Raw genomic sequence first — 23,831 nt, forward strand, 5'->3', positions numbered from 1 at the left:
CTGCCAGCAGCCCCCGTTACCCCCGTTACGGCCGTTACCGCCTCCCTGAGGTGACAGTGCGCGCGCTCCCTCCCCCGGCTGACTACAACTCCCAGCGCGCCCCGCGACGCCCAGCCGACGCGTCCCCGACTACACGTCCCGACAACCCCCGCGATCCTCCGACCTGCTCTGGCGAGACCCGGGGCGGGCTGCGCTCAGCTCTCGCGAGAGCGCCGGGCCCGGAAGCTCCACGTCGGAGGGCTCGGGGCGGTCGGGCCGGGGCCGGGGCCGGGGCCGGGGCCGGGACTGGGACTGGGACTCGTCGGGCGTCGGCGGTGCCGCGCGGGGCCATGGTGAGGCCGCGGCGGGGACCGGGGGGAGGAGGAAGGCGGGAAGGGAGGGAGGGAGGGAGGCCTGCGGACGCCTCGGGGCTCCCAGGCCGCCGCCGCCGCCGCCTCCCCGTCAGTTAGGCGGCGGCGGCGGCGGGGACGTGGCAGGCTCGCCCTGCGCCCGGTTGCCCGGAGCTTTGGGTGCAGGCCGGCAGGACGCGCGGGGACCCAGCGCTGCGCAACCCCTGGGGCAGCCGTGTTGGGGCAGCCCTGGCCTGCTCCTGGCTGCCCGGAGCCTGGAGCGGTGCAGCAGGAGAAATCTCCCGCGGTTCTGTGTCCTGGGTGTCCCGCCCGTGAGGTACAGGCGCTGCACGAGAGCTGCGTGCCTTGTTCTCAGCGTCCGACCGGAGCGGTTTGCTTCAATTAGGGCTGGTTTGCTACTCTGCTGCCACACACACGCAGCACCCTGTGGTCACAGAGTACCCCTTCAGTTCTCCGGGATAAAAGGCTGTTCAGCAGCATTAAGAAAACCCAACGGCCTTTTAGCGTCTGAACAAATTTGTAATGCCTGAAACGTTTCAGAAAATCACGCTGTGGTACCTCATGTCTCTGAAATACCCAGGCTTTAGGTTGCCAGTGACGAAAGTAGAGGGTCAAAGCCTGCTTTGTAATGGAAACAGCTAAACTCTTCCCTCCTCCCAGTTTTTACAACATTGTGTTCCACTCTAAGACTTAGTGTTGGAATTGTGAATGGAAATAAATTTGTAATGTACAGGTGTTTTCTGTTGTGACAACTGTCGTCTTCACCTGTTTTTTTTAAAGTGAAATAAAAGGATTCATTTCCTGTTGTTTGCTTTGGAAGGAAATTCACTTCAGTAGTTCAGGCACCAGGGAAGCGTGCATGGAGATGGGTACCACATCTTTTCCTCTGTCTGTGCTGGAGATGCTATTTATAAATATAAGCATATAAATATCGTTAATTTCACTGAAGTAGATTAAACAAGTCTGCTGCCATTGGTAGAGATGTGCTGTTACCAGAAATCCCTACACACACACACACACACACACACACAAAAAAGCAGATGAATAGAAAAGAGTAGTCTTCTGTCTGCCTGAAGAGCAGAATTGACTCCATTTATTTCAAGGTTTAATTTCAGGTTTCGTTCCTCCATCATTTTCTTAGGCAATTGTACGTTGAATAATTTACCATTCTCATTTTTTTTTTTCATCTCTAGCCTCTCCGACTTGATATCAAGCGAAAGCTAACAGCCCGGTCTGACCGGGTGAAAAGCGTAGACTTGCATCCCACAGAGCCATGGATGTTGGCTAGCCTTTACAATGGCAGTGTCTGCGTTTGGAACCATGAAACACAGGTGATGACTTTGGTTTTCATTTACTATGATTTTTTTGTAACTGACAGATATATTAATTCTGTTTTAACACCATACATACAAGAAAAATCTTAAATACTGCTACTGGGTGACTGTACTCTTCCCCGACTTGTATACAGAAGTCCTTTTAATAATAGATAAATAATGTCTTGAGCAGTAGCAGTGATGACACTTCATTTCCTACACATTTATTTTTAAGAATGAATCCTTTGTGGATTCCTTGCAAACTAATGCCTTTTCCTTCTGAGAGATTAGAGGATTCTCTCTTGTACTTGACGTGTATTTTTGAAGATTGAAGCATTAGACCTTTGCTTCTCTGTCAAGTATAGTTGAAATTGGGCAGCAGCTTTAAAAATTATTTGGGAGGAGATGGAGGTGTCTGGGAAGAAGGGAGGGAAGACATAAAGGTGAACAAACAGGCAAGTATCTTCTTTCTTGAACCAGGTATCCTGCTTTAAAAAAAGTGTGGATGTAGTGTTGCAAGATTCTTTGGAGTGTTTTGAGTGACATTTTGGACAGTGTTAAGAAAAGCTGATTTCAAAACTGTTATTTTCTCCAGTGCTATAAAAAATATATATATATTTTTTATTTTTAGACCCTGGTTAAGACGTTTGAAGTATGTGACCTGCCAGTGAGAGCTGCCAAATTTGTGGCGAGGAAGAACTGGGTTGTTACAGGAGCTGTAAGCTGTCATCTTCTTGTGATTTCCATATGCAGTACTAGGTTCTCTAATTCATTTTCATGCCATTTCTTTTTATATCACCTAAAATGTGATTTGATATGAGTTTGCAGAAGACAGAGGAATGCTTTACTACAGTTCCCCAAGAACTTTCTCCTTTAAATAAACTTAGAAACTTAAACTTTTCATTTCAAAGGAAAGTTACCTAGTATTGTGACTAGTGCAAGGTAGGTCTGGATTCAACTTTTACTGTCAACTGGAGTGTGTCCAGCACCCGATTTCAACTACATTAGTAGTGCTGCTTTAGCTAAGCTGAAACTAATGATTTTTGAAGGTAAGATGACTTAAAAGTTGCTTTCTACTCTTGTTCCTGGCTATATTCAAAGCACAATTTTTAAAGTTTTGTTCACCTCTGGAAAAATACTCTGGTTTTATTCAGTGAGTCTGCTTTGAGAGGAATTGTTTTATTCTAATCTTGCTAACATTTTATTCTTGATGGAGTGAACATTGATCAGTTCTTAATCTGGTGTCCAAATTATTGCTGTATTATTATTACAGCAGATTAGAGTAGGAGATTTGTATAAAAACATGAACAGTGTGTTAACGCAGTAACTTCTTGCTGAAGGGCTCTGCTATCTGTCTATGAATCAGCGTTCAGATTAGACATTAAAAAGTTGTACATGGAAAGTATGGGTAATCTGTTGAAAAGTCAGGTTTCTCTTAATGTTTTTTTTTAATCTAAACTGATATCTAATGCCTGAATTTTTTTGTCACGTGTTTTTTCTTTCTAGTCTAGTTGTTTACTGTCTAAAGCTGCCACGACATATTTAGTTCAAGTGATTGTAAGTCAGGGCTGTTTCCCCAGAAGTACAACACTACTTCTCTGCCAGCACAAGAGTTCAGACAGATGCATGGGAACTGGATTAGGAACTGATGAAATTTAAAATCTGTTTTTATCAGTTTAATTTCACCTGGATCAATTCCTCAATCTGATTCACTGTGCAGCTATATCAGCCTTACCTTTCACAAGGGAGGCTACAGTGCACTGGCAAAGAAATGATGAGGAAAAAACAAGACAGCTGCTTTTAGCAACTGGACCAAGTCTTCCTCAGAGTGGATATGAAAATATGACGTGAGCCCTTGCATATTGTTTGTGTTGCATGTGCATTGTGCTGAGTGCCTTGTTTCAAAGGAGCTCCTGTTTTTTTTTCTGCCATTCTGTAGGTTTTCTGTAGGTGTTTCTTAAACAGGCGTGTGTGTGAAAGAGGAGAAGGGTAGAAAAGAAAATACTTCGGATAAAGGAAGTAATATAGAATTTATCAAAACGCCAAAGTTTCGTTTACTCAAGACCTTGTATGTCACAGTCACTAGTGAAAGTTCTACAGCGTGCCTTATTCCTTGTCAGACAGTTCTTCAGAATTGTTTTTTAATAAAAGGGTTTGGGAATATTGCTTTTAAGAATACTGAATCTGAAAAATCAAGATTTTTTTTATATTTATTTTTGACCCGCCCCTGCCATTCAAATGAAAAGCAAGTTGAAATCACTTTTCCATTTGTTTTAGTGTTACAATTTATTTCCTCATGGCCCAACAACATTAACATTATTGTAAAGTTGATGTTGGAGAACCTTGCTTTTAATTTTCATATTTGTATTGATTTTCAAAGCGTTTTTCCACTTCGCTTAATTTTAAATCAAAAGACCATTTAAAGACCTCTTTTTAAAATGAAATCTTAATTGAAGTTTTCTTTGTTTTAAGTGCCTTGGAATAGGATTGGGTAATTTACAGACTTCTGAACCAAATTTTAATTTGTCTTGTGAAATAGGTATAGAAAATTTTTCTTAACCTTATTGTTATTAGAGACTCTTTAATAGTGGAGTGTTTTGTCTAGCTACCTTGCATTGAATATGAGGTGTATTATACAAAGAGCCCTGTTTTAATTGTTGCTTTTCATCTCTTTCAAAGGATGACATGCAAATTAGAGTTTTTAATTACAACACCTTGGAAAGGGTTCACATGTTTGAAGCGCACTCAGATTACATTCGTTGTATTGCTGTGCATCCCACACAACCTTTCATACTGACAAGCAGTGGTAAGACTTCTTTGGTATATTTTGATATTTTTTTAATCATCTGTTTTTAGACTTCTGTTCTATGCCTAGTAAGGAATTGCACATTTTTTCCAGTTTCTGATGAAGTAGGAATCCTTGAACAAGTAGCCAACACATCAGTTTTTATTTCTTTGCCAGATATATTCAAGTTGTTTTTTTTTTTAATGGAATATCTTCTACTTAAAATTTAAAATATTACAGCTTATGTTCTTTTCAGAGGAGACCTAATAACCTTGTTGCTGAATAACTGCACAATGTAAAGTTTGTGTACCTGCTAATTATCTGCTATTTGAGAGTTTGCCACACTTAAGTTCCATTTTTTAAAAAAATATTTGTATAACAGCTTGGAGTATGTTTTCAGTTGGCAATCTGAATTGAAGCAACAGGTAACGTACATCTGTTTTCCCAACGTACATCAGAGTTCTGCTATTTGAGAAGATCTATTTTATTTCAGAATGAAAAACAGTATTCCAGCAAATCTTGCCAAGAACATGTACTACATTGTGGTCCTTAGTCCTTTTCAATCCTGGAAATCTTACTAATGCAGTCAGAGCTCTACTAGAATATAAAGAGTGTTTTGTGTCAGAAGCACTGTAGTTATTTCTCTGTATTTTGCTGTTGAAACTAATATACCTACACTTGAAGTAAAGATACCAGAAAGCCACGTTGGTCATTTCTGCTTCCTTAATGATCATCACAGTAGATGCTGCAGAAGGCAGCACAGATCCAATCCTTCAATGTGATCTGAAAAGGAACAGTGTATATAGATGAGCTGGGCAGACTCCTTTTTTAGTTTTATAACCATTTTACTGGAGAATCTTTTAGATGAACCTGTATTCCCTTGTATTTACAGATCTAAAAATATTTATCTTGAGTATTAGCAGTGCCTCCTTTCAAGGAGAAGGGATAAATGAATTTCAGAATATGTTAAACTAACTGAAGCTTTTTTTTTTTTTAGATGACATGCTTATTAAACTCTGGGACTGGGATAAAAAATGGTCATGTTCTCAGGTGTTTGAAGGACACACACATTATGTCATGCAGATTGTCATAAACCCGAAAGACAATAATCAGTTTGCCAGTGCCTCTTTGGATAGGACGATCAAGGTAAAGAATTTTTTTTTTCACTCATTCATTATCAGACAGAGCACACAAACTGATAATACAATCAGACAGTGGGGTTAGAATTCTTAAAAGCAGCTGCAATAATAGAATTTTTTTTTTGTACAAAGACCTGTACATTGATCGAGTTACTATGCATGTACTAAGTCACTCAGTAAATTTACAAGATTACCTGTCACCTCTAATCACTGAAATATGGTTCTCTAAACTATATTGTCAGTATAAAATTTATATATAAATAATCAATAATAAATATACGTAAATTATCAGCATATTGGCTGTAAAAATGCCAATTTTGATTTCATACATCTTCAGATGCTGAGATTAGATGTGTATAAATGTTGATGTGATAGTCGTGGGAAAATATCAGTGTAGCTACAACTTGATTTGATTCATTTTGAGCCCTCATTTAGAATGAGATTTGTCATTTAATGTAACTTGAAAAAAATAAAATTGGGCGCAAACATGGAACTATTGTACGCACAAAAATTAGATTGCTTTTTCTTGGTCTTCTAGTTGGTTTCATAAACAGGTATTTCTGCCTGTGAACATTGTCTTATTTGGTGTATGTCCGAAAAGAAAACGCTGAAAGAAACCAATTCTATTGCTTTGAGGCGTGAGGCCAAAGTCTGCAGCTCAGCATGTTTTTTCTGTTTATTTTCTTTGGGGATTGGTAGTTTGATAAGCAGTTGTTCATCTTCTTCACCTAAGAGCAACCACCATATCTTTGGAATTCTAAATGCCAAACATTAGAATACATATTCTGTTTGCAAGGTTGATGAGAGAACCTTGATGAGAAAAGATCAATAAATCCATGTGGTTGTGTTTTGTTTTATTTTTTGTCTCTCTGGGAAGGTGTGGCAGCTTGGTTCTTCTTCACCCAATTTTACTCTGGAAGGCCATGAGAAAGGGGTGAACTGCATCGACTATTACAGTGGAGGAGACAAGCCGTATCTCATCTCAGGTGCAGATGACCGGTTGGTTAAGATTTGGGACTACCAGGTATGTGTTCAGCTTTCCATGAACTCTTGTACAGACTTTGCCATAGCAAAATCATTAATGAAGAAATAGGGAAGTGGACTTAAAAACATCAGCACATTTTTCTCATCCTTCCTTGGAAAGAAGGAATTGGGGGCAGTATTTCATGGTAGCTTTTCCAGATCTTGTTAACCCTTTAGAAAATATGTTGTGAATTCTTCAAATTAACTTAGAGATTGTTTTAAATAAATTTTGACATTATGGTGTTGTAATTAGTGTTAGCTTTGTTCCCCTCCCTCTCTTTTTGTATGCACATGTGCTTGTATTGACAGTTCACAGGGATCATCAAGTGAGTCATTGCATTCTTGCCTCATTCAAATGCTCTGCAGGAAAGAAACAGATTGAATTCAGGGACAATTGCTGGAACCTAGAGCTCATAAGTACTTCCTGTGTACAAATGCCTAAATGGCCAGAAGGGCAAGGTAAAAATGGTGAGATAGGAATCTCAGGTTGTTGAAGTGTAGTGTCCTAGAGTAAATCCAAGCTCAGAAGTTAAAGCAAGCAATGTTAATTAAACTATACATTATAGTAATGACTGTTAGCTAACCATGCTCAAAATTTTGCCACCCTGTACAGCTGTATACATTATGTAGGCTACTCCTCATTGCCTCGAGCAGAGTAGACTTTTCTTTCACAACTGTGAGTGAACATCTCTAACAAAGATAGAAGATCTTTCTTCATCTGTAATTAAATTCAGATACACATTTTGCTCTGATTAAGTGAACTCAGCTCTTTCTTGCTTTGATCTATTGTGCTACTGAGCTCTGAGAAAGTGCATTTTTTAAGAAGAAACCCATCTGAAAATAGAGAGAAACAACAATGTCAAGGGAAATAAATATTTTCTTTTGGAGAAGAGAAATTAACTCAGCATGATCATAGTTTTGTAATATATGTCTAATGCTGGTGCTTTACCATCTTGGAAATGTTACTGGAAGAAATCCAGAAAAAATGTTTTCAGGGAGATTTTGAATGTTTTTCTTTAACAAATGAATGTTTAAGTGTAGCAACGTGTTTATTATCTGTACCTGTCCTTGTGACTTTTTGCAGAATAAAACATGCGTACAGACACTGGAAGGACATGCTCAGAACGTGTCGTGTGTCAGCTTCCATCCTGAGTTGCCTATCATAATCACAGGCTCGGAAGACGGTAATTGGGTATTTTCTGGTATATAAAGGAAAGGGGAAGAACTTGTGGGAAACTTTTCTTGTGGTGTGGCTACACATCTCCTGCCCTTGAGTTGAGAGAAGAGATAAAATACATGTATTTCTTTATTTTTTCTCTAGGAACTGTACGTATTTGGCATTCAAGCACCTACCGGCTGGAAAGTACACTCAACTATGGTATGGAGAGAGTGTGGTGTGTGGCCAGTTTAAGAGGATCCAATAACGTGGCTTTGGGCTATGATGAAGGCAGCATTATTGTTAAGGTACCATTAATTTTTCGAAATGAGTAATGATGATTCATCAATGTCCTATGTACAGAGAAACTTATTTTCTTTGATAATAGCTAAAAATATTAAACACAGCATTTTAATTGGCATTTTTAGACAGAGACAGGGTATTTCACTAGATATGTTGAACTGAAAAGAAAATAAAAATTCTCTTTTCTCCATCTGCTAAGTTGTTATGCTACACTTCCTAGCTTGGTCGTGAAGAACCTGCCATGTCCATGGATGCAAATGGAAAAATTATTTGGGCTAAACATTCAGAAGTGCAACAGGCTAACTTGAAAGCTATGGGAGATGCTGAAATTAAAGATGGAGAAAGATTGCCGCTGGCTGTAAAGGATATGGGGAGCTGTGAAATCTATCCTCAAACAATTCAGCACAACCCTAATGGACGGTAATTAATTTTAGGAAAAAAATACTTAAACATTTCTGACTTCTCCTTTTATTATTTTTTTCTTTTATACTGGAAAACTTTGCATGTGCCCTGGTCAAAGATGAGAGCATATGGAGATCAGGTGTCTCAGAGCCAGGACTCGGAAAATCAGAGTAGTAGATGGCCCTCACCTGTAAGAGCTCACAGCTTAAATAGTGAAGTTGGACATTGTAGACAGGAGAAGGAATATTTAAAAAAAAAAAAAAAAAAAGGCAGTAGTAGGAAACTATGTTGTTCTATCACTTTTTTGAATTGCTTTTTGTTAACAGATAAAGGGATACGAGGTAAGAACAGCAGCAAAGTGGAGACCAGAAGCAAGAAATGATAGCAAGTAGCTAGCAACATGAAGCAGGGAAATCCAGCTGTGGTATTTTTGGAATATACAAAGCTTTTTTTTTTTGTCTGCATTTGCAGTGATTATATTATCACATATCATCATTAGTTAAGAGACTTAATACCTTTTCAGATAATTTGTGTGCTTCATCTATTGAACCAAACACATCTCTGACAACTTACATCTTTCTCTTGCTCTAGGTTTGTAGTAGTGTGTGGTGATGGTGAATATATCATTTACACAGCGATGGCTTTGAGAAACAAGAGTTTTGGTTCTGCCCAGGAGTTTGTATGGGCGCACGATTCTTCAGAGTAAGTGTTCGAAATTTTTCCTTTGTATTAACTTAAATTTATTGCTGCTAGGTTTCAATCGGTGCAAACAATACGTTGAGCTGGAGACCAAAAAACAGTTTGATTAATGAACTCTTAATATCTGTACTACTTAAAGGTTTTCTGTTTGTCGTACTCCAGTAACTTTTGAAAATAAAATGCACGGTGTTTTTTTTGTAGCAGCTTATTTTAGTAGTTTGCTACTTTAACAGGCGAATAATTTTTTTTTTACAATGCAATCTCTATTTAGATACGCAATCAGGGAGAGCAACAGTGTTGTAAAGATATTTAAAAATTTCAAAGAGAAGAAATCATTCAAACCTGATTTTGGAGCAGAAGGTGAGTATTTACTTTCAGAATACACGTTAATGCTTTTTTTTTTTTTTTTTCACAATGCAGATTTGTTTCACCTCTGTTTTCTTGCAGGTATCTATGGTGGCTTCCTGTTGGGGGTCAGATCTGTTAATGGTTTGGCATTCTATGACTGGGAGAACACAGAATTGGTTCGCAGAATTGAAATTCAGCCCAAACACGTATGTTATGAGACGGAACTGAAGATATTTCCATGTCCATGTTTACTGAGTTTTGACTGGACTGCTGATTTTCTTTAAAGAAGCCAAGCTGTTAATCATAAAAATTTCTTAAGTTTATCCCTGTCTTTGTAGCAAAAGGGAAAAAAAATCCTATATATGTGTTGGTTTATCAGTTTCTAAAGCTGCTATGAGAGTTTGTACAAATTAAAGTTTGTACTTTTTCCCTTCTTAACTTGGGGGTCTCTGAAATAGTGCCATTATTGATTCTGATTTCTGATTTGAATACAGATTTTCTGGTCTGACTCGGGTGAACTTGTCTGCATTGCTACGGAAGAGTCATTCTTCATCCTGAAATATCTATCAGAAAAAGTTGCAGCAGCCCAAGAAACACATGAAGGAGTCACTGAAGATGGAATTGAAGATGCTTTTGAGGTACCTCCGTTTAAAAATTTAATGTGACTGAGATTAGAGATTGCTGAAGCAACTCTTTCCTGAAGATCACTGTTAAATCATTTTATTTGGGATGCTTTGGGTTATCCCTGGGGAAAGTACTTGTCTGAAACCCAGTGTTGACATGTCTTGATGCCTAGATTTTTCTTCAGTCATCTGTTAGCTATTTGCATAGTTAAAGAGGTTATTTTTTAAATAACCTCTTGGGTATTATGTTCATGTAGTTTAAACTCTTTCTGCAAATTTTTATGTTTTGAAATGTGATTGAAGTTTAAGTTCAAAAAAAAAAACCACCACTTTCTGTGAAATGTCAGAAACAAATTTCATGAGGAAACTTGTCTTTGAGTACCTTGCTTAACACTTTGTTTGGTACTTCTTTCCTGGATTTGTATTTTAGTTAAGTATTAAGGTAGAGATTTCTTATCTCACAACATTTTTTAGAAAACTAGATTTATTACTACGATTATTCCAATCTGTAGCCAGAGTTTTTTTGCAATTTGCCCAACTATCTGTTGAACTATAGAGTATTACCTTTAATTTGAAAACACAATGGTTTCACTGCTATGTAAAAGCAGTTTTTTTATATATCTAATTAAGTCAAACTTAATTTGCAGGTTCTTGGTGAGATTCAGGAGATTGTGAAAACAGGCTTGTGGGTAGGCGACTGCTTTATTTACACCAGTTCTGTGAACAGACTCAACTACTACGTTGGAGGAGAAATTGTCACTATTGCCCATTTAGACAGGTAAGTTACTGTGTTAGGTTGTAAGCAAGCTTTACATCTCTTTTTTTTCCAGAAGAACTAGGTCATGGTGAACCTTATCACCCACATGCCCCTGCAGTGTTACTTTTTATTACACATCGTGCTAATAATGTATGTTCTGAGGCAGTTAATATGATCTTGCAGAGAATAAACAGTATTATGTGAAAGTGTGGAAATATAGTAAAAGTTGAATTTTTCATGTGCATATTCTTGTTGCTGTAAGACCTATTGGATTTTTTTTTTGTGTGTTGTATTTGGTAGTGGACCTATTCAAGATGAATATTCTTTGTTTTGTTTCAGGACGATGTATCTTTTGGGGTATATACCTAAGGACAACCGACTTTATTTGGGTGATAAAGAGCTAAACATTGTTAGCTACTCTTTGCTGGTCTCAGTGCTTGAATATCAAACTGCTGTGATGAGAAGAGACTTCAGTATGGCTGACAAAGTTCTTCCCACGATTCCAAAAGAACAGAGAACCAGAGTTGCACATTTTCTTGAAAAACAGGCAAGAGAACTATATTTATTTTAGTCATCAAAAATGTAATCAGCTTATTCACATTTCTAATTGAATTTGTTAATCGAAAACAAATACTTTTTTTCTGTAAACTCTTGTTAATCCTCCATATTTATTTGATAATACTGTAATTTTTGATTTAGAGGGCTTTTGTTAAAACATTTACGATGCTATTTGACCAGACAGGACAGAGTTTTACTTGTGGACTTTTATTTTAGGGCTTCAAACAACAAGCCCTTGCAGTATCTATGGATCCAGAGCACCGCTTTGAACTTGCTCTTCAGCTTGGAGAATTAAAAATTGCTTATCAGCTTGCCGTAGAAGCAGAGGTAAGCATACAATGTTTTGTGGTTCATACTAATTCTGAATATGAGTGAATCGAAGAGAGCCTGTAAGAAAAAGCAATGTGAGGATGCAGTACAGCTCTCTGAACAGCGTATGTATGTCCCCAACTTCCTCCCTGGAGTTCTGCCTGTAATTCAAAGGCATCTGAGCTGTGGGATGTTGAAGAATGTTGTTTGCTCAGAGAGATACAGAAACTCCTCCTGGAGACTTCAAATGTTTGACCAAGAACAAAGCCTTAATCTTTAGCGTTGAACAGAGAGAGGAAGAATGGCAGGACTGAAGCCTCTGGGCCTTTGTTCCAGCCTTAGCAAACTGGGATCATTTCTGATGTCCTAGGAAGGCTGACAGGCAGTGATTTGTCCTATAGCTATTAAGATAAATGATCTCAATGTTCCTTTTGCAAAATAATTGAGTAAATGATAAAGAATTAGTTACAGACACAATGCCTTTCTTACATATTGATGGTTAATTTGGGAGCATTCATTAAGAGATTATTACTATCTAATTTTCCAGACTTATTTCTATATTTAATGTTTGTCATCAAACATGGAGGGAGAAGGTAGAAAGTTATGGTTGTATAATGATCTGCATGTAACAGTGTCATGCTGTGAAGGTGCAGTATTCATTGTATCTTAACAGGAAGACAAGTATAATGATAGAGTACAGTACCTTAACAGGTAAATTTGAATGCTCTAATCTTTAAATGCTGTTCAAAAATGTGAGCTTTTATTTTTCTTTACCTCCCTCCCTCCTTTCTGCCATTAGTCAGAACAGAAATGGAAGCAACTTGCTGAACTTGCCATTAGTAAATGCCAGTTTGGCTTAGCCCAGGAGTGTCTCCACCATGCACAAGACTATGGAGGACTACTGCTCCTGGCTACAGCTTCAGGAAATGCTAACATGGTGAATAAGCTGGCTGAAGGAGCAGAAAAAGATGGCAAGAACAATGTTGCGTTTATGAGCTACTTCCTGCAGGGAAAGTAAGTAGCATGCAAGAGTTTTCATTGGGCTTTCTCCAAATTCCTGATTACAGCCGACTTAGTATACGTGCAAAGATAGTGGCATGTACCTTTTCATAAAGGCTAATTCTATTTTATGATGCCTACTTCTTTTAAAATCTGAAATGAAAGCACATTAGCTGTTTTATTCTATGACATTAATAAATCTAATGTAATGCAGAAGTCAGTCTTCTAAGCTTACTGATTAAAATCACATTTTAAACTCTTACAGGCTTGACTCATGTTTGGAACTCCTGATTAAAACTGGGCGTCTCCCAGAAGCTGCATTTCTTGCACGGACATATTTGCCAAGCCAGGTTTCAAGGTAACAGGAAATCACGTGCAGAGTATGAATAGTATTGTCAAAACTAGCTGTGTACAAAAAATATGACTTGCATTTCCAGGGTTGTTAAGTTGTGGCGGGAGAATCTCTCTAAAGTTAACCAAAAAGCTGCTGAGTCCCTTGCTGATCCTACAGAATATGAAAATCTTTTCCCTGGATTAAAAGAAGCTTTTGTTGTTGAAGAATATGTTAAACAAAGTCTCGCTGACCTGCGGCCGGCCACAGAATACCCCCTTGTCACTGTAAGTAAGAAGTGGGAGTTCTTCTCAAGAAAGAAACATTTGACATTGGGTAAATTCAACTTCAGTCAAATTAGTTAAACCACTTAATTTCATGAATGCGTCTTTTTTTTTTTTTTTCCTTTCTTTCAGCCAAATGAAGAAAGAAACTTACTTGAAGAAGCAAAAGGCTTTGAGCCTTCTGGAATAATGACATCTCAGGTCAGTGTTACTATTAAATGATGAAGTCTAACAGGCAACTCTATTGTGCAGTATTGTCTACCCTGGAGAATATTTCACCATAATGCCATAATGGACAAGCTATTGTTCTTGCTAACTGGACTGCAAGCACTGCAACCCAGTTCCATGTTCTTTTCCCTCAGACTTGACTACAAAAGTAGATTAAGAAAAGCCATCGGTAGTTACAGAATGAACTCTTCCGTGTGGCTGCTTACCTTGGTTCATCTTCTGTTAGAACTTTGTGATAACTTGCAATGTTATTTCTGAATGTGAGTAATCTGTAACATGTTAAGTTAGAATTGTCTTGCATCAGAAGCTGAAAACACGGCCACCGGTGTTCTTCAGGTGGGCTTCAGTTCTTGAAATTAACTGACACTTACTGGAGCCTGTTTTCATTGTATCAGTTCTATCATCAACTGCTTTGAAGTAATGGAGGGGGAAAAAAAGTGATGGTTCCAATGAAGACTTAGAGCACTTGGTAGCCTCAAGATGCAAGTCTAGGATTATGGAGGGAAACTTTAGAAGATAACCAAGGCTTATAGGAGGTGCATATGGGGGATTAGGGGTCTGCTGTTATTTACCTGCTTTTGTCAAAAGAATTCAAATTCAGAAGAACTTAAAGGATCTCATTTTCATTAGAAAAAGGCTGAAGAACCAGTTCCATCTCCTAAACCAGAAGTGATGAATACAGTACTGCAGAATTCCGATCTACTTCCAACAAAAGATCAAAAGGTACTGCACTATGTTTTAGTAAGGGAAGGAATGTTGTGGCCTAAAGAGTAAAAATGTGACTTTCTAGCTTGATATGAAGCAGACTCCTGAGGTCTAACACAGGGTGTGGATCCTCTCCTCTTGTGTGCGGAAACTACACAGCACTGTAGACCCATCCCTATAGCTTTGTGGGCTTACAAGCAAACAAGTGGAGTAAAAACACAGTTGGTCAGAACACAGTAACAAGTAGCAGCACTGAAAGCTGCTTTCTTACCAAAGGCGGCAGCTTTTTTTTTTTCCAACTTATTTTAGTATTTATGCATCAGCTACATTGCCTCAGGCTTGGTGTTTCGCATAATGTTCCAGTACCTCATATAGAAACGTACAGAATACAGCTCCTGCTATTAGCTGCCTAACACCTAACTGTGTAAATATCCCTGTAACCTGGACTTTCTTCCTAGACACTTCTGGACTTGGAAGATGACCTCGATAACTTGGACCTGGAGGATATTGATACCACAGATATCAATTTGGATGAAGAGATCTTAGATGAGTGAATACACTTTTTAAATGACCAGATAAAGGAATGAAGTTCTATGGACTGCATCCTCCACGTTAACTTGATTTTTATACATAAGATGGACCATGTTGTAGGGATAGGGGAAGACCTAGCACCTGTACAAAAAATCAGTTTTCAGGGTGGTGAAATTCAAGATGTAGGTCTGCTCTTAATGCATATTCAAAATGTTTTCATTTCCAAAGCAATTCAATAAACCTTTTTAAATACTCTATTCACGTATTTCAAAAAGTAAAATGAATTATAGGCAACTTTTTAGCTTCAGGATACATCAGTAAAGGAATTCAACTCAGGCTGTGTTACCAAGTTCGAGAGAATGACTATTGTGAGTTCACTTACTGTATGTTTAAAGCTAGCAAGCTTCTGTAACGATTCCTATTATGGTTTGGTACAGATTTTTCTGGAACACAATTGTTTAAGGTATTTATTGTGGAATCCTGTACAGAGAAGGTTTGTAAACAGCTTAAACTAATGAACTATAGTTTATTTCAGGAAGCTGTAGAAGTAGCCATTGCTTCCTCGTAAGCCTGGAGGGCCAACTGTATATAGCCTTCTTTTTGTGATTCAGTTTTCGCAAAGACCTAGAAACAGGATAGAAGAGATTAAGGTATAGTTAAGAGCATAGTTGCACACTGAGACTTCATCATTCCCATACTCCATCTACCAGCTCTAACTGAAATCATAGTGCACTTTTTTTTTTAAATGCACAACAGTTCTAGTTAAATAAGGGGGGAAAAAAATTAACCTTACTAAGCTGCTGGTGTTTAAAAGCCTTTTCTGTAGTTAAATAGGCTTGAAGTAGAAAAGCATACCTTGATCAGATCAACTCCCTGAAGGTTCCTTTCTTCAGCTTTTTTTGCTGACTGACATTCTGGATGAAGCATATGATACAGCGTGATTAAACTTGTAGCATCATCTAGCCTAAAACAAATAAAGGCTTGCTTGTAGCAATTACTTTATTTAAATACTTTTAGTTTGTTTGCACACCCACAGGAGTTCATACACTTTCACCTAGTATAGAGTCATTAGAATACAGAGCTAAACAGGCACCCCATAATTTAATGTAATAGCAACCTGTTTATGAGAAGACCTGAAGCACACGAACACTAACCTGTTCTAGGTGAGGTACATAGACTAATTCATACTGTGGTTTAATCCTGATACACTGTTCAGTGGTAATAAAGCTGAAAGCTGTTTATGTAAACAGAACGAACTAACCTGTAACAGGTGTTTAGCAGAACAACTCTGCCAAGAAGTCTTTTAACAGTGCAGTAACTGGCATTACTGCAGTATTAGAAATCTTGTCACACCTAGCCTGTGATTAATTTAAAACTGGAAAAGGGGATTTACTTGCATAAACCTAAACAGAAAAGATTATGGCAGATAAAGATGCTCCAAGGTCTGGTAGCTTAAGTCTAGATACCTGAATTTTCTCTTTACAATTTCAACTGGAACTTCCCTGTATTTCTTCTAATCCTGAGGTTTTAAAGTAGTATCTGACCATTAGAAGTTTCTAACTTCAACAGTAGGTAATGAATGCTATGATCGTTCTCAATTTTGAGTTCTAATTTTAGAAGTTTCTCCTGGCTTTAGAGCCCTTTTGAACTGCTAAATAAAACTTGTTTCACTGTTTCACTGAGCTTTAAGCGAGCTTATCAGCTGTTATGGAAAACCATCCATTTAAAATGAAAGTGTGTCTATCAGCTACTGTTGTCTCACCTAGCAGTTGCAGTCAAGAAGAAAAACTACTTAAAAATTGCTCCAAAATCCAGACCATGTCAGTCTTAAAAGCCGAAACTGATAGCAGTAGCATGTGTTTATAAGATTTTAAGATCAGTAGTGCCCAGAAGTGGAAGTGTACTGCAAATCACAGCAGAAATAAAAGAAAGAACCCAGCAACTGTAAAAGGCTGATTTCTGTGGAAACTGACAGCTTTGCTTATGCTGTAGTTGGTGTTTCAGAATCTATATAGATAAAATTACAGCTAGCCTAGCATTTCATGCAAATGGAACTTGTATACATCTTAAAGAAATACTGTTTTTCTTTTCAAACAATGGACCTTAGTGTTTTCCATTTGTTTAGATAAACAGAATTAATAACTAACAAACACCACTTACAAGTCTCTGTGGATCATATCTATTAGTAAGCCATCTGTTTTCTTTCTGTTGACTAGGTACCAAACCATGCCTCCAAAGTGCCTTGTTGAACGGAGCAGATCATATTTGGCATGTTTCTCAATGTCATCATATGTCCGATGATGAATCTAGATAGAGAAAAGGTTCCAGCGTCAATAGCATACGCAGAGCTTAACGACAGTTTCTCCCTTGGAGTTTTGTTTTTTAATTCATTTTCAGGCCTCTCTAAACTGTGGCAGTAAGCCACAGGCTCAGCCACGTTACTTTAAAGCTTTATGCATGTCATAATTTGGAGTAACACTGGGATAACCCAGTTCTTCGTACTCATGTATAGATGTTTGTTGACAGAAAGCTAAATATTAGCTATGTACTGGCAATTTGGGGAGAGGAGGAACATAACCTCTGAACTTTCATTCAACTGCCCTCAAGTTATAATCCATTATTTAGGGAAAAAAGACAGTGGTCTTTTAATTATGATTTCAGCAGGTCCCTTTTCTGGGGGAGTTAAGAAAAGCTCATTGCAAAGATAACAGGTAATCTCTATGAGGAAAAAAAAAAAAAGCACACACCTTACCTTTGATCCCCAGATAACACTTATGCTTACAAAATCAACCTCTGAAGTTCTTCACTAATGTTATTTTATTAGAAAAATAAAACATGAACTTACTCTGATATAGTCAGCTGAATCTGGCTCAAACTGAGCAATGCACATGTTAAGGATATCCTCATGACGGTCTTGCTGAAACACAGTCTAAAACAACAGTTCAACTTCAGAATAGATTTTGTATCACACCATTCCAACTATCAAAAGTTAAAATGGCAAAAAAAAAACAAAAAACTCTTCTGGACAACACAGCAAGCATCCCCTTAGTCACATGACAAAATAGCAGAAAGTACAGTAACTGCCTTGATGACATGAATAAACTTTTTCCTCAATTTTTGTTTGTGGAACACCAGTTCGTGTTTTCAGATTAATCATACAATTCCATTGATGCATAACAATTAACGTGGATTTCCAGTATTACAATATTTACAGCTACCCTTGATGTATCTGGTTGCAACCTGGAATTTTATTGCAAGTATTTTAAGCAAGTAACACTGATGAGTTCAAACATCAATGATTCAAGCACCTTGAAACATACAAACCAACTGGCTTATTCAGAGCTACTACTCTGTTCAAACAGCACAGCTTCACTGTCACAGCACAATCAAATACATAAAAATGATCAGTTTTCAAAACCAGGATGACCTTACCACAAGGTGTTCATCCTTGAATACCGCTGGGGGAATAACTCTGCGCCCTTCTTTTGGGAAGAATATCTGTATCATTCGGTCTCTTTCTTCCCAGGTTGCTTTGCGTAATACACCATTTGGTTCTCTAACTACAATGAAACGTTCCTTAAAAAAGATAAAAAAGAACGTTATTTCTCCCGAAGCGTTCTCAGCACAATCAGAACCATTTTAAGTAAGATTCTTGTTTGACAAAGTGCTTCAATACCTAGATGACACTAGTAATAACAGCATCTTTTTGATTGTTAGCATGTGTTAAATTAATCATTTTTCCCCTTTGTACCCTATACATCTACACCTTAACTTTACTGTATGACACTAACTGTGTATGCACTTACACTAAAAGCTACAGCTCTGCAAAGTTTAACAGACAATGTAACTAATACTCGGAAAAAGGATTTACTTTTTTTTCTGTCCTGATTTCACACATTTAATAATGCGTACTAAATTGACAATGCAAGTGCTTTTGAACTTTTTCATTTCAGAAATAGAGGCCAGAATCATGTAAGGGCAACTTCAAAAATACTGCACCAAATAAAACAGTATACTCAGATCCGTCCACAACTATATCTGATTTAGGGCTGCAGACAAGTAAGAGTCTGTTGGGATGAAGTTTTCAACACATTAAGGCAGAGGAATTAACAACAGGTTTCTTGAGAGAGCTCTCAGATGGAGTAATAGATAGGAGACTTGGCAAGTCATTTCCAAGGACCATCCATGGTTGAACCAGGCAGACTTCCTAGAATCATAACTATTTGTTGAGTACCTATCTAGACTCTTCTTACTAGTACTTATGACAAGGTAGATGTTTCATTATACAAACCAAATGAAAGGAAATCTAATTGTCTTCATCCCTATACTCCACAGTTCTACTTTACAACTGTTTCTTCACAGCTTTCACATGAATTCATTTATCTCTTCTCTTGTTTTCCACCAGATCCTGTCAATCATGAAGTAGCCCTGTCCTTTGGTCTATGTGCTTACACCTTAAGTAATTCAAGTCCACAGAAAGCTTCTAGGAAGTTTGGATAAACTCAGCACTCCCAGCAAATCATAAGTACCTGCTTTTCACCCCCCTCCAAAAACAATCAAACAAACAGAACACCTGTTTATGAGTACTGGAATGTAATTTATCATCAGTTAGAAGTAAACATTTTGGAATATGTGTCTTTGTATTGCCTTGTATCAAAGACTGAGTTTACAACTCCTCGTCCTTTTTGCAGACCGTTATAGATGTTTTAATAAAATCTAAAGCTAATTCTGAAATTAAGAACGAAAAGCTCTTAAAATAAGTTAACGGATTTTTACTTACACGATGTGGAATCGAATAAGTTAAATCTGTAAATATATATTTCGTAGTTTCAACTCCTTCGAGGATTTTGTCTTCTGCTAACACATCATCAATTGGCTCTCGTTCATCCAAAACAGGGGGCATTGTCAGCTTTTCTTTAGCTTCCTTGATAGCTTTTTTTGTAGCCTTTAAAACAAAAAAGTAGTTTAATTAATTTTACAGTTTAAAAAAGAAAATCGCCATATTGGAAAGGTAACACACAATTTTGGGTCAAATGTTTTCATTCAGAGAGAAATTTAAAGTTGTTTTTTTCTCTTTTTCCTGCAGTTATGGGAAAAGTGAGACACGGATTCAATCCCTATGTAGAGGGATCACATAAAAACAATGTACCATTATCATAATTTAGGGACACTGCTGGAAGAAGTTCTAAAATTCAAATCTGCGTATACCACTGCAGATGCCAAGTCACCTTTTCAAGTCCCATTTCAGGCATTTTCCACGGTAAATTTCCGCCAAAGTATAAACAACAGCGAAGCGTTTATATAGTAGCTGTGGTTACTGAAAATCTGACTTGAGTGAGGCCCCTTTGTCATCTGGACCATGGTCAGGTGACAGGAAAAAAGGGCAGTCAAGTGTTCCCAAGACTGCAATTTAAACATCAGATAAACACACAACACAATTAGGTAATGTAAGGAAAAGCGATGATAAAGAGATCCTGTCAATCAAAAAAAAAATAATATATATATATGTATATATCTGCTTCCATTGTCCAAGGAAAACAGGATCACTAGAGCCGACCATTTAATACAAGAACACACTGCCTGACACCTGGCAGATGCCCTGAGCGAGGCAGCGCGCTGGAAGCCAGAGCCTTCCCCACCTCTTCCAGCTGCGCTTCCGTCAGCAGCTTGTACTTGGGCGGCTTCAGCTCCTGCTTCACCGGCCTGAACACCTTCTGCAAGTCCAGCCCCGTCATTTTGTACAGTAAATTCTGAACCGCCTCGTCCGTGAAAGAAGGCTTGGCGTCCTTTTTTTCTGCCGGAGGATTTTACACACGCAATTAACCGGGTGCAGGGGGCAGTGGCGTGGGGACGAGGGGGCGAAGGGACCCTCCGCGCCGCCTCCCACAGCCCCTTTCCCTCCTCCTCGGCCACCCCCGGGGGGCGGCCCGCAGCCGTGAGGCGCAGGAGCGGGGCTCCCCTCACGTACCGGCCGCGCTCCCCGCGTCCTGGCCGAGCGCCCGCTGCGGCCGCCGCCAGCCCCACGGCGCCCGCGCCGCGCCCCACAGCCGCCCGCGCTGCACCGCCATGCCCCACGCGCCGAGCGCCGCCATTTTGTGCCCGCCCCTCGCCCCACCGCCGCCGGGCGCGCCGCGTCCCCTCTGGAGCACGTCGGGAAATGGAGTCCGCCGCCGCCCGCTGTCCCCTGCTGAGAGCCCGCCTGAGTGACAAAAACAGGCTGTCCCCACCTACCCCCATTTACCGCCTCAGTGACAAAAAGACGCTGTCCCCACCCGACCCGGCCGCCCGGGGAGAAAGTAAAAGGCGCTCCTGGTGCGTTTGTGTTGTTAGAACGCCGCTGAGCCGGAGGTGGGAGCCCGGTCCTGTCAGGAGGCGGCAGCGGGCGGAGCAGAGGGGAGCCCCGGCTCCCTCAGGCGGAACGGGGACAGAGCGGGCTGGCAGCTTTCCCCGCTCGGCGGGGAGACAAAATGGTAGAAAAAGGATCTGCGACCACCTTGCACACTGCCGCCACCACACCGGCGATAAAGCTCAGCCGCTCCGCTGAGGTGGGTGGGTGCGCCCCGTCAGCAGCGGTCTGCTCTGACCCGCCTCAGCGCGAAAGAGGCCTGGTGGTGATTTACACAAAACTAACCCCCCTGAGGCTCTCTTTGCGACTTTGGCACTTTTGGGGTAACGGAAAGGGTAGGCTGGTGGCAGATTTTCCCTCTGACCCATAGCCCAGGGGACGCAGCGAGCAACCCGCGCATATTACGGTCCGCCAGCACTAGCTGAGGTGGCGCTGTTCGGGCTTTGCTTTACCGTTCTGGTCAAGAAGGGAAAATAAATAACCATATTCAAGCATCAGACCAAAATAAAGCTTTATATCCAATAGATACAGCAGATAAGATCTAATGGCTGTGAAGAAGGGGCCACACGATTAAAACCAGTATATTATTTCATTAACACAATAGCTGACATGCTATAACTGAGCATATTTCAATAGGTGTTACTTGAAGTTTATTTTTGCTGGCTGATCTCTATCTTCTGTTGTGTATTTCAGCCTTATGGACAGCAGTTAGGGGCGTGTGAAACAGAAAGAAAATCTATCACTAGAAGGCAAGCGTCTCTTGAGAGGCCCTGAATGCTTCAGATTTTAAAATGTTCAAAGCCACACGTTGATGCTAAGTGTCTGGTGACTCCCTGTCAAAATAGGAAATATTTCATCTCCAGGAGGGAAGATACGGAAACACAAGTAATATGCTTAAATTCTGGAGATTTCCAATTGTTTTAAAGTTTAGTAGGTTGCCCATTGCTATGTCAAATCAACATCTAAATTCTATTTCATTTGAAAATGGAAATCAAAATCCTGGAGACTGAAGTCTTGGGGAAAAAGCAGACTTTATAGCATATGTTGATTTTAGTCAGAATAAGGTTAAATGTCAGCTGAAATATATATTTGTTTATAATAATAGATCTTCATTGTATTGGGAAGTATTCTTATTTTACTTAGCCTTATTCAATACACAAACACGTGCTGAGTTGAATGTTGTACTCAAGTTTTATCTCAATATCCTGGCCTTTGCATTGTCAGAAAGGCTGCAGGAGGGCATATTCTTCTCATATTTGTATTGGTACAATTAAGTTGAAATCATTGAGAACTAAAGAGTGCAAACGAACCCCTAATATTATTTTAATGTAATTTTGTGCTTAATTTATTTAAATAATGCCAAGAAAATTAAAAATAATTTTGAGGTAATGGAGAAGATGTTGTTTTTCAGTTCTTGCTTGGAAGATCTCTGGAGTGAGAGCTATACCCTATAAGGGAATTGGGAAGTTATTTGGCGACTTGCCTAAAAGCCACTTCAGACCTGTTCATGAATTTGGATGGCAAGCCAACGTCCATTTTAATTCACAGAAGTGCTTAGAAAAACAAGAGAATTTATTAGGCTACATCCAAGAGAGGTTAAATTCACATTCATTCTGTACTGGAGTAGTAACAGCTGCTGTGAGGATTAGCCTTTTGGCTGGTGGGATGAAAGGAAATATTAACTAACAGTACTGTGGATAGAAGTATAGCAGGTTTATATAATTTCTCAAATAATATAAATTTATGTTGGATAGGTTGGTTATATTTTATTTATAGTTTATTGCTTTACTGAAAGAACAACTTTAAGTAGGATGTTTTATATTGGTATACTTAAAAATACAACACCAGATTGAAGAATAAGTGGTGTAAAAATTTATAATGAAATAAAGAATCTCTCTTAGCTGTAGTTACTATTTCGAATACATCCCAGGAAAGTTGCTGTCAGAAAATTACAACCATCTGATGACGGGTGGATGTCCCCTGTGAAACACATTGGTGGTCTGAGTCTGGATTCTATTGGAAAAGTGTCAATACAAAATCACCTCCACAGTTGGCATTAATTTCCTTTTTGTTGGTAGTTTCAGGAGAGCAAAAGGATCAGATGGCAAACGAGAGTGAACCAGTTTGGTTAAGATCTCAGGGAAAAAGAAGGCAATGGGGAGCCTAGGAGCTTGCATCGTTGCTTTGCCTATTTAATAAATAATATAAGGGACTGTTTGCCAGATTTTCTGAATAGTAAGTATGGCAAAATTGTGGTAGGACATTGATAGGAAGAAAGAATTTTCTTGGAAAAAATACAAAAGGTAAGGTTTGGTAACTGTGCACCCAGTTGCTGTAAAAAGAGACAGACTGAGCCCAGTCAGCCTGTCTGCATGTCCACAGTTGATGACATGACCTTTTTAAATTAATGGTCAGCTCTCTGGTTCCTGATAAGAAAGAATCTGGCAATCCTGTAGAACATTTTTCCAAGTGACACAATGGACAGGGCTGGAAGCTGGTTTCACTAAATCTGTGTGGATTAAACTGAAGAGAAATATTTTTTTTTTTTGATAGAGAAAGCGGGGGGTGCTGAAGTAAGAGAAATGACACAAACCTTATTATACTGTTAGGTAAATCATTAAAGGAGTAACATTACACATGGT

At 39.1% G+C, this 23,831-nt stretch overlaps 2 protein-coding genes across 2 annotated transcripts; one reads left to right on the top strand and one right to left on the bottom strand.

The window, feature by feature from the left end:
• The first annotated feature begins 198 nt into the window (after positions 1-198).
• Positions 199-15,840, top strand: COPB2 (COPI coat complex subunit beta 2). The gene is made up of 22 exons (XM_035544566.2): positions 199-332; positions 1,544-1,681; positions 2,295-2,381; positions 4,343-4,469; positions 5,446-5,594; positions 6,465-6,611; positions 7,695-7,794; positions 7,932-8,074; positions 8,290-8,489; positions 9,063-9,173; positions 9,442-9,530; positions 9,618-9,724; positions 10,013-10,156; positions 10,789-10,919; positions 11,238-11,445; positions 11,673-11,783; positions 12,565-12,779; positions 13,030-13,122; positions 13,202-13,382; positions 13,512-13,580; positions 14,238-14,330; positions 14,771-15,840. Exons 1-22 carry the CDS (start codon positions 330-332, stop codon positions 14,864-14,866), a joined length of 2,742 nt encoding a protein of 913 aa, XP_035400459.1. The 5' UTR covers positions 199-329; the 3' UTR covers positions 14,867-15,840.
• On the bottom strand, positions 15,297-20,945 carry MRPS22 (mitochondrial ribosomal protein S22). Its single transcript, XM_035544567.2, has 8 exons — positions 20,812-20,945; positions 20,483-20,637; positions 19,624-19,788; positions 18,276-18,419; positions 17,689-17,772; positions 17,004-17,149; positions 15,699-15,807; positions 15,297-15,467 (listed from the first exon to the last, which is right to left on the bottom strand). Exons 1-8 carry the CDS (start codon positions 20,933-20,935, stop codon positions 15,375-15,377), a joined length of 1,020 nt encoding a protein of 339 aa, XP_035400460.2. The 5' UTR covers positions 20,936-20,945; the 3' UTR covers positions 15,297-15,374.
• Between the last annotated feature and the right edge of the window lie 2,886 nt (positions 20,946-23,831).

Source organism: Cygnus atratus, chromosome 9 (genome assembly GCF_013377495.2).
Source record: "Cygnus atratus isolate AKBS03 ecotype Queensland, Australia chromosome 9, CAtr_DNAZoo_HiC_assembly, whole genome shotgun sequence".
NCBI classification, from domain to species: domain Eukaryota; kingdom Metazoa; phylum Chordata; class Aves; order Anseriformes; family Anatidae; genus Cygnus; species Cygnus atratus.

Coding starts and splice junctions, on each gene's coding strand:
- COPB2 (XM_035544566.2), top strand. Junction 4,470..5,445: donor TTTCATACTGACAAGCAGTG/GTAAGACTTCTT, acceptor TTTTTTTTTTAG/ATGACATGCTTATTAAACTC. Junction 9,174..9,441: donor TGGGCGCACGATTCTTCAGA/GTAAGTGTTCGA, acceptor ATCTCTATTTAG/ATACGCAATCAGGGAGAGCA.
- MRPS22 (XM_035544567.2), bottom strand. CDS start 20,935: ATGGCGGCGCTCGGCGCGTGGGGCATGGCGGTGCAGCGCGGGCGGCTG. Junction 20,638..20,811: donor GGACGCGGGGAGCGCGGCCG/GTACGTGAGGGG, acceptor ATCCTCCGGCAG/AAAAAAAGGACGCCAAGCCT. Junction 15,808..17,003: donor GATATGATCCACAGAGACTT/GTAAGTGGTGTT, acceptor TATTTGTTTTAG/GCTAGATGATGCTACAAGTT.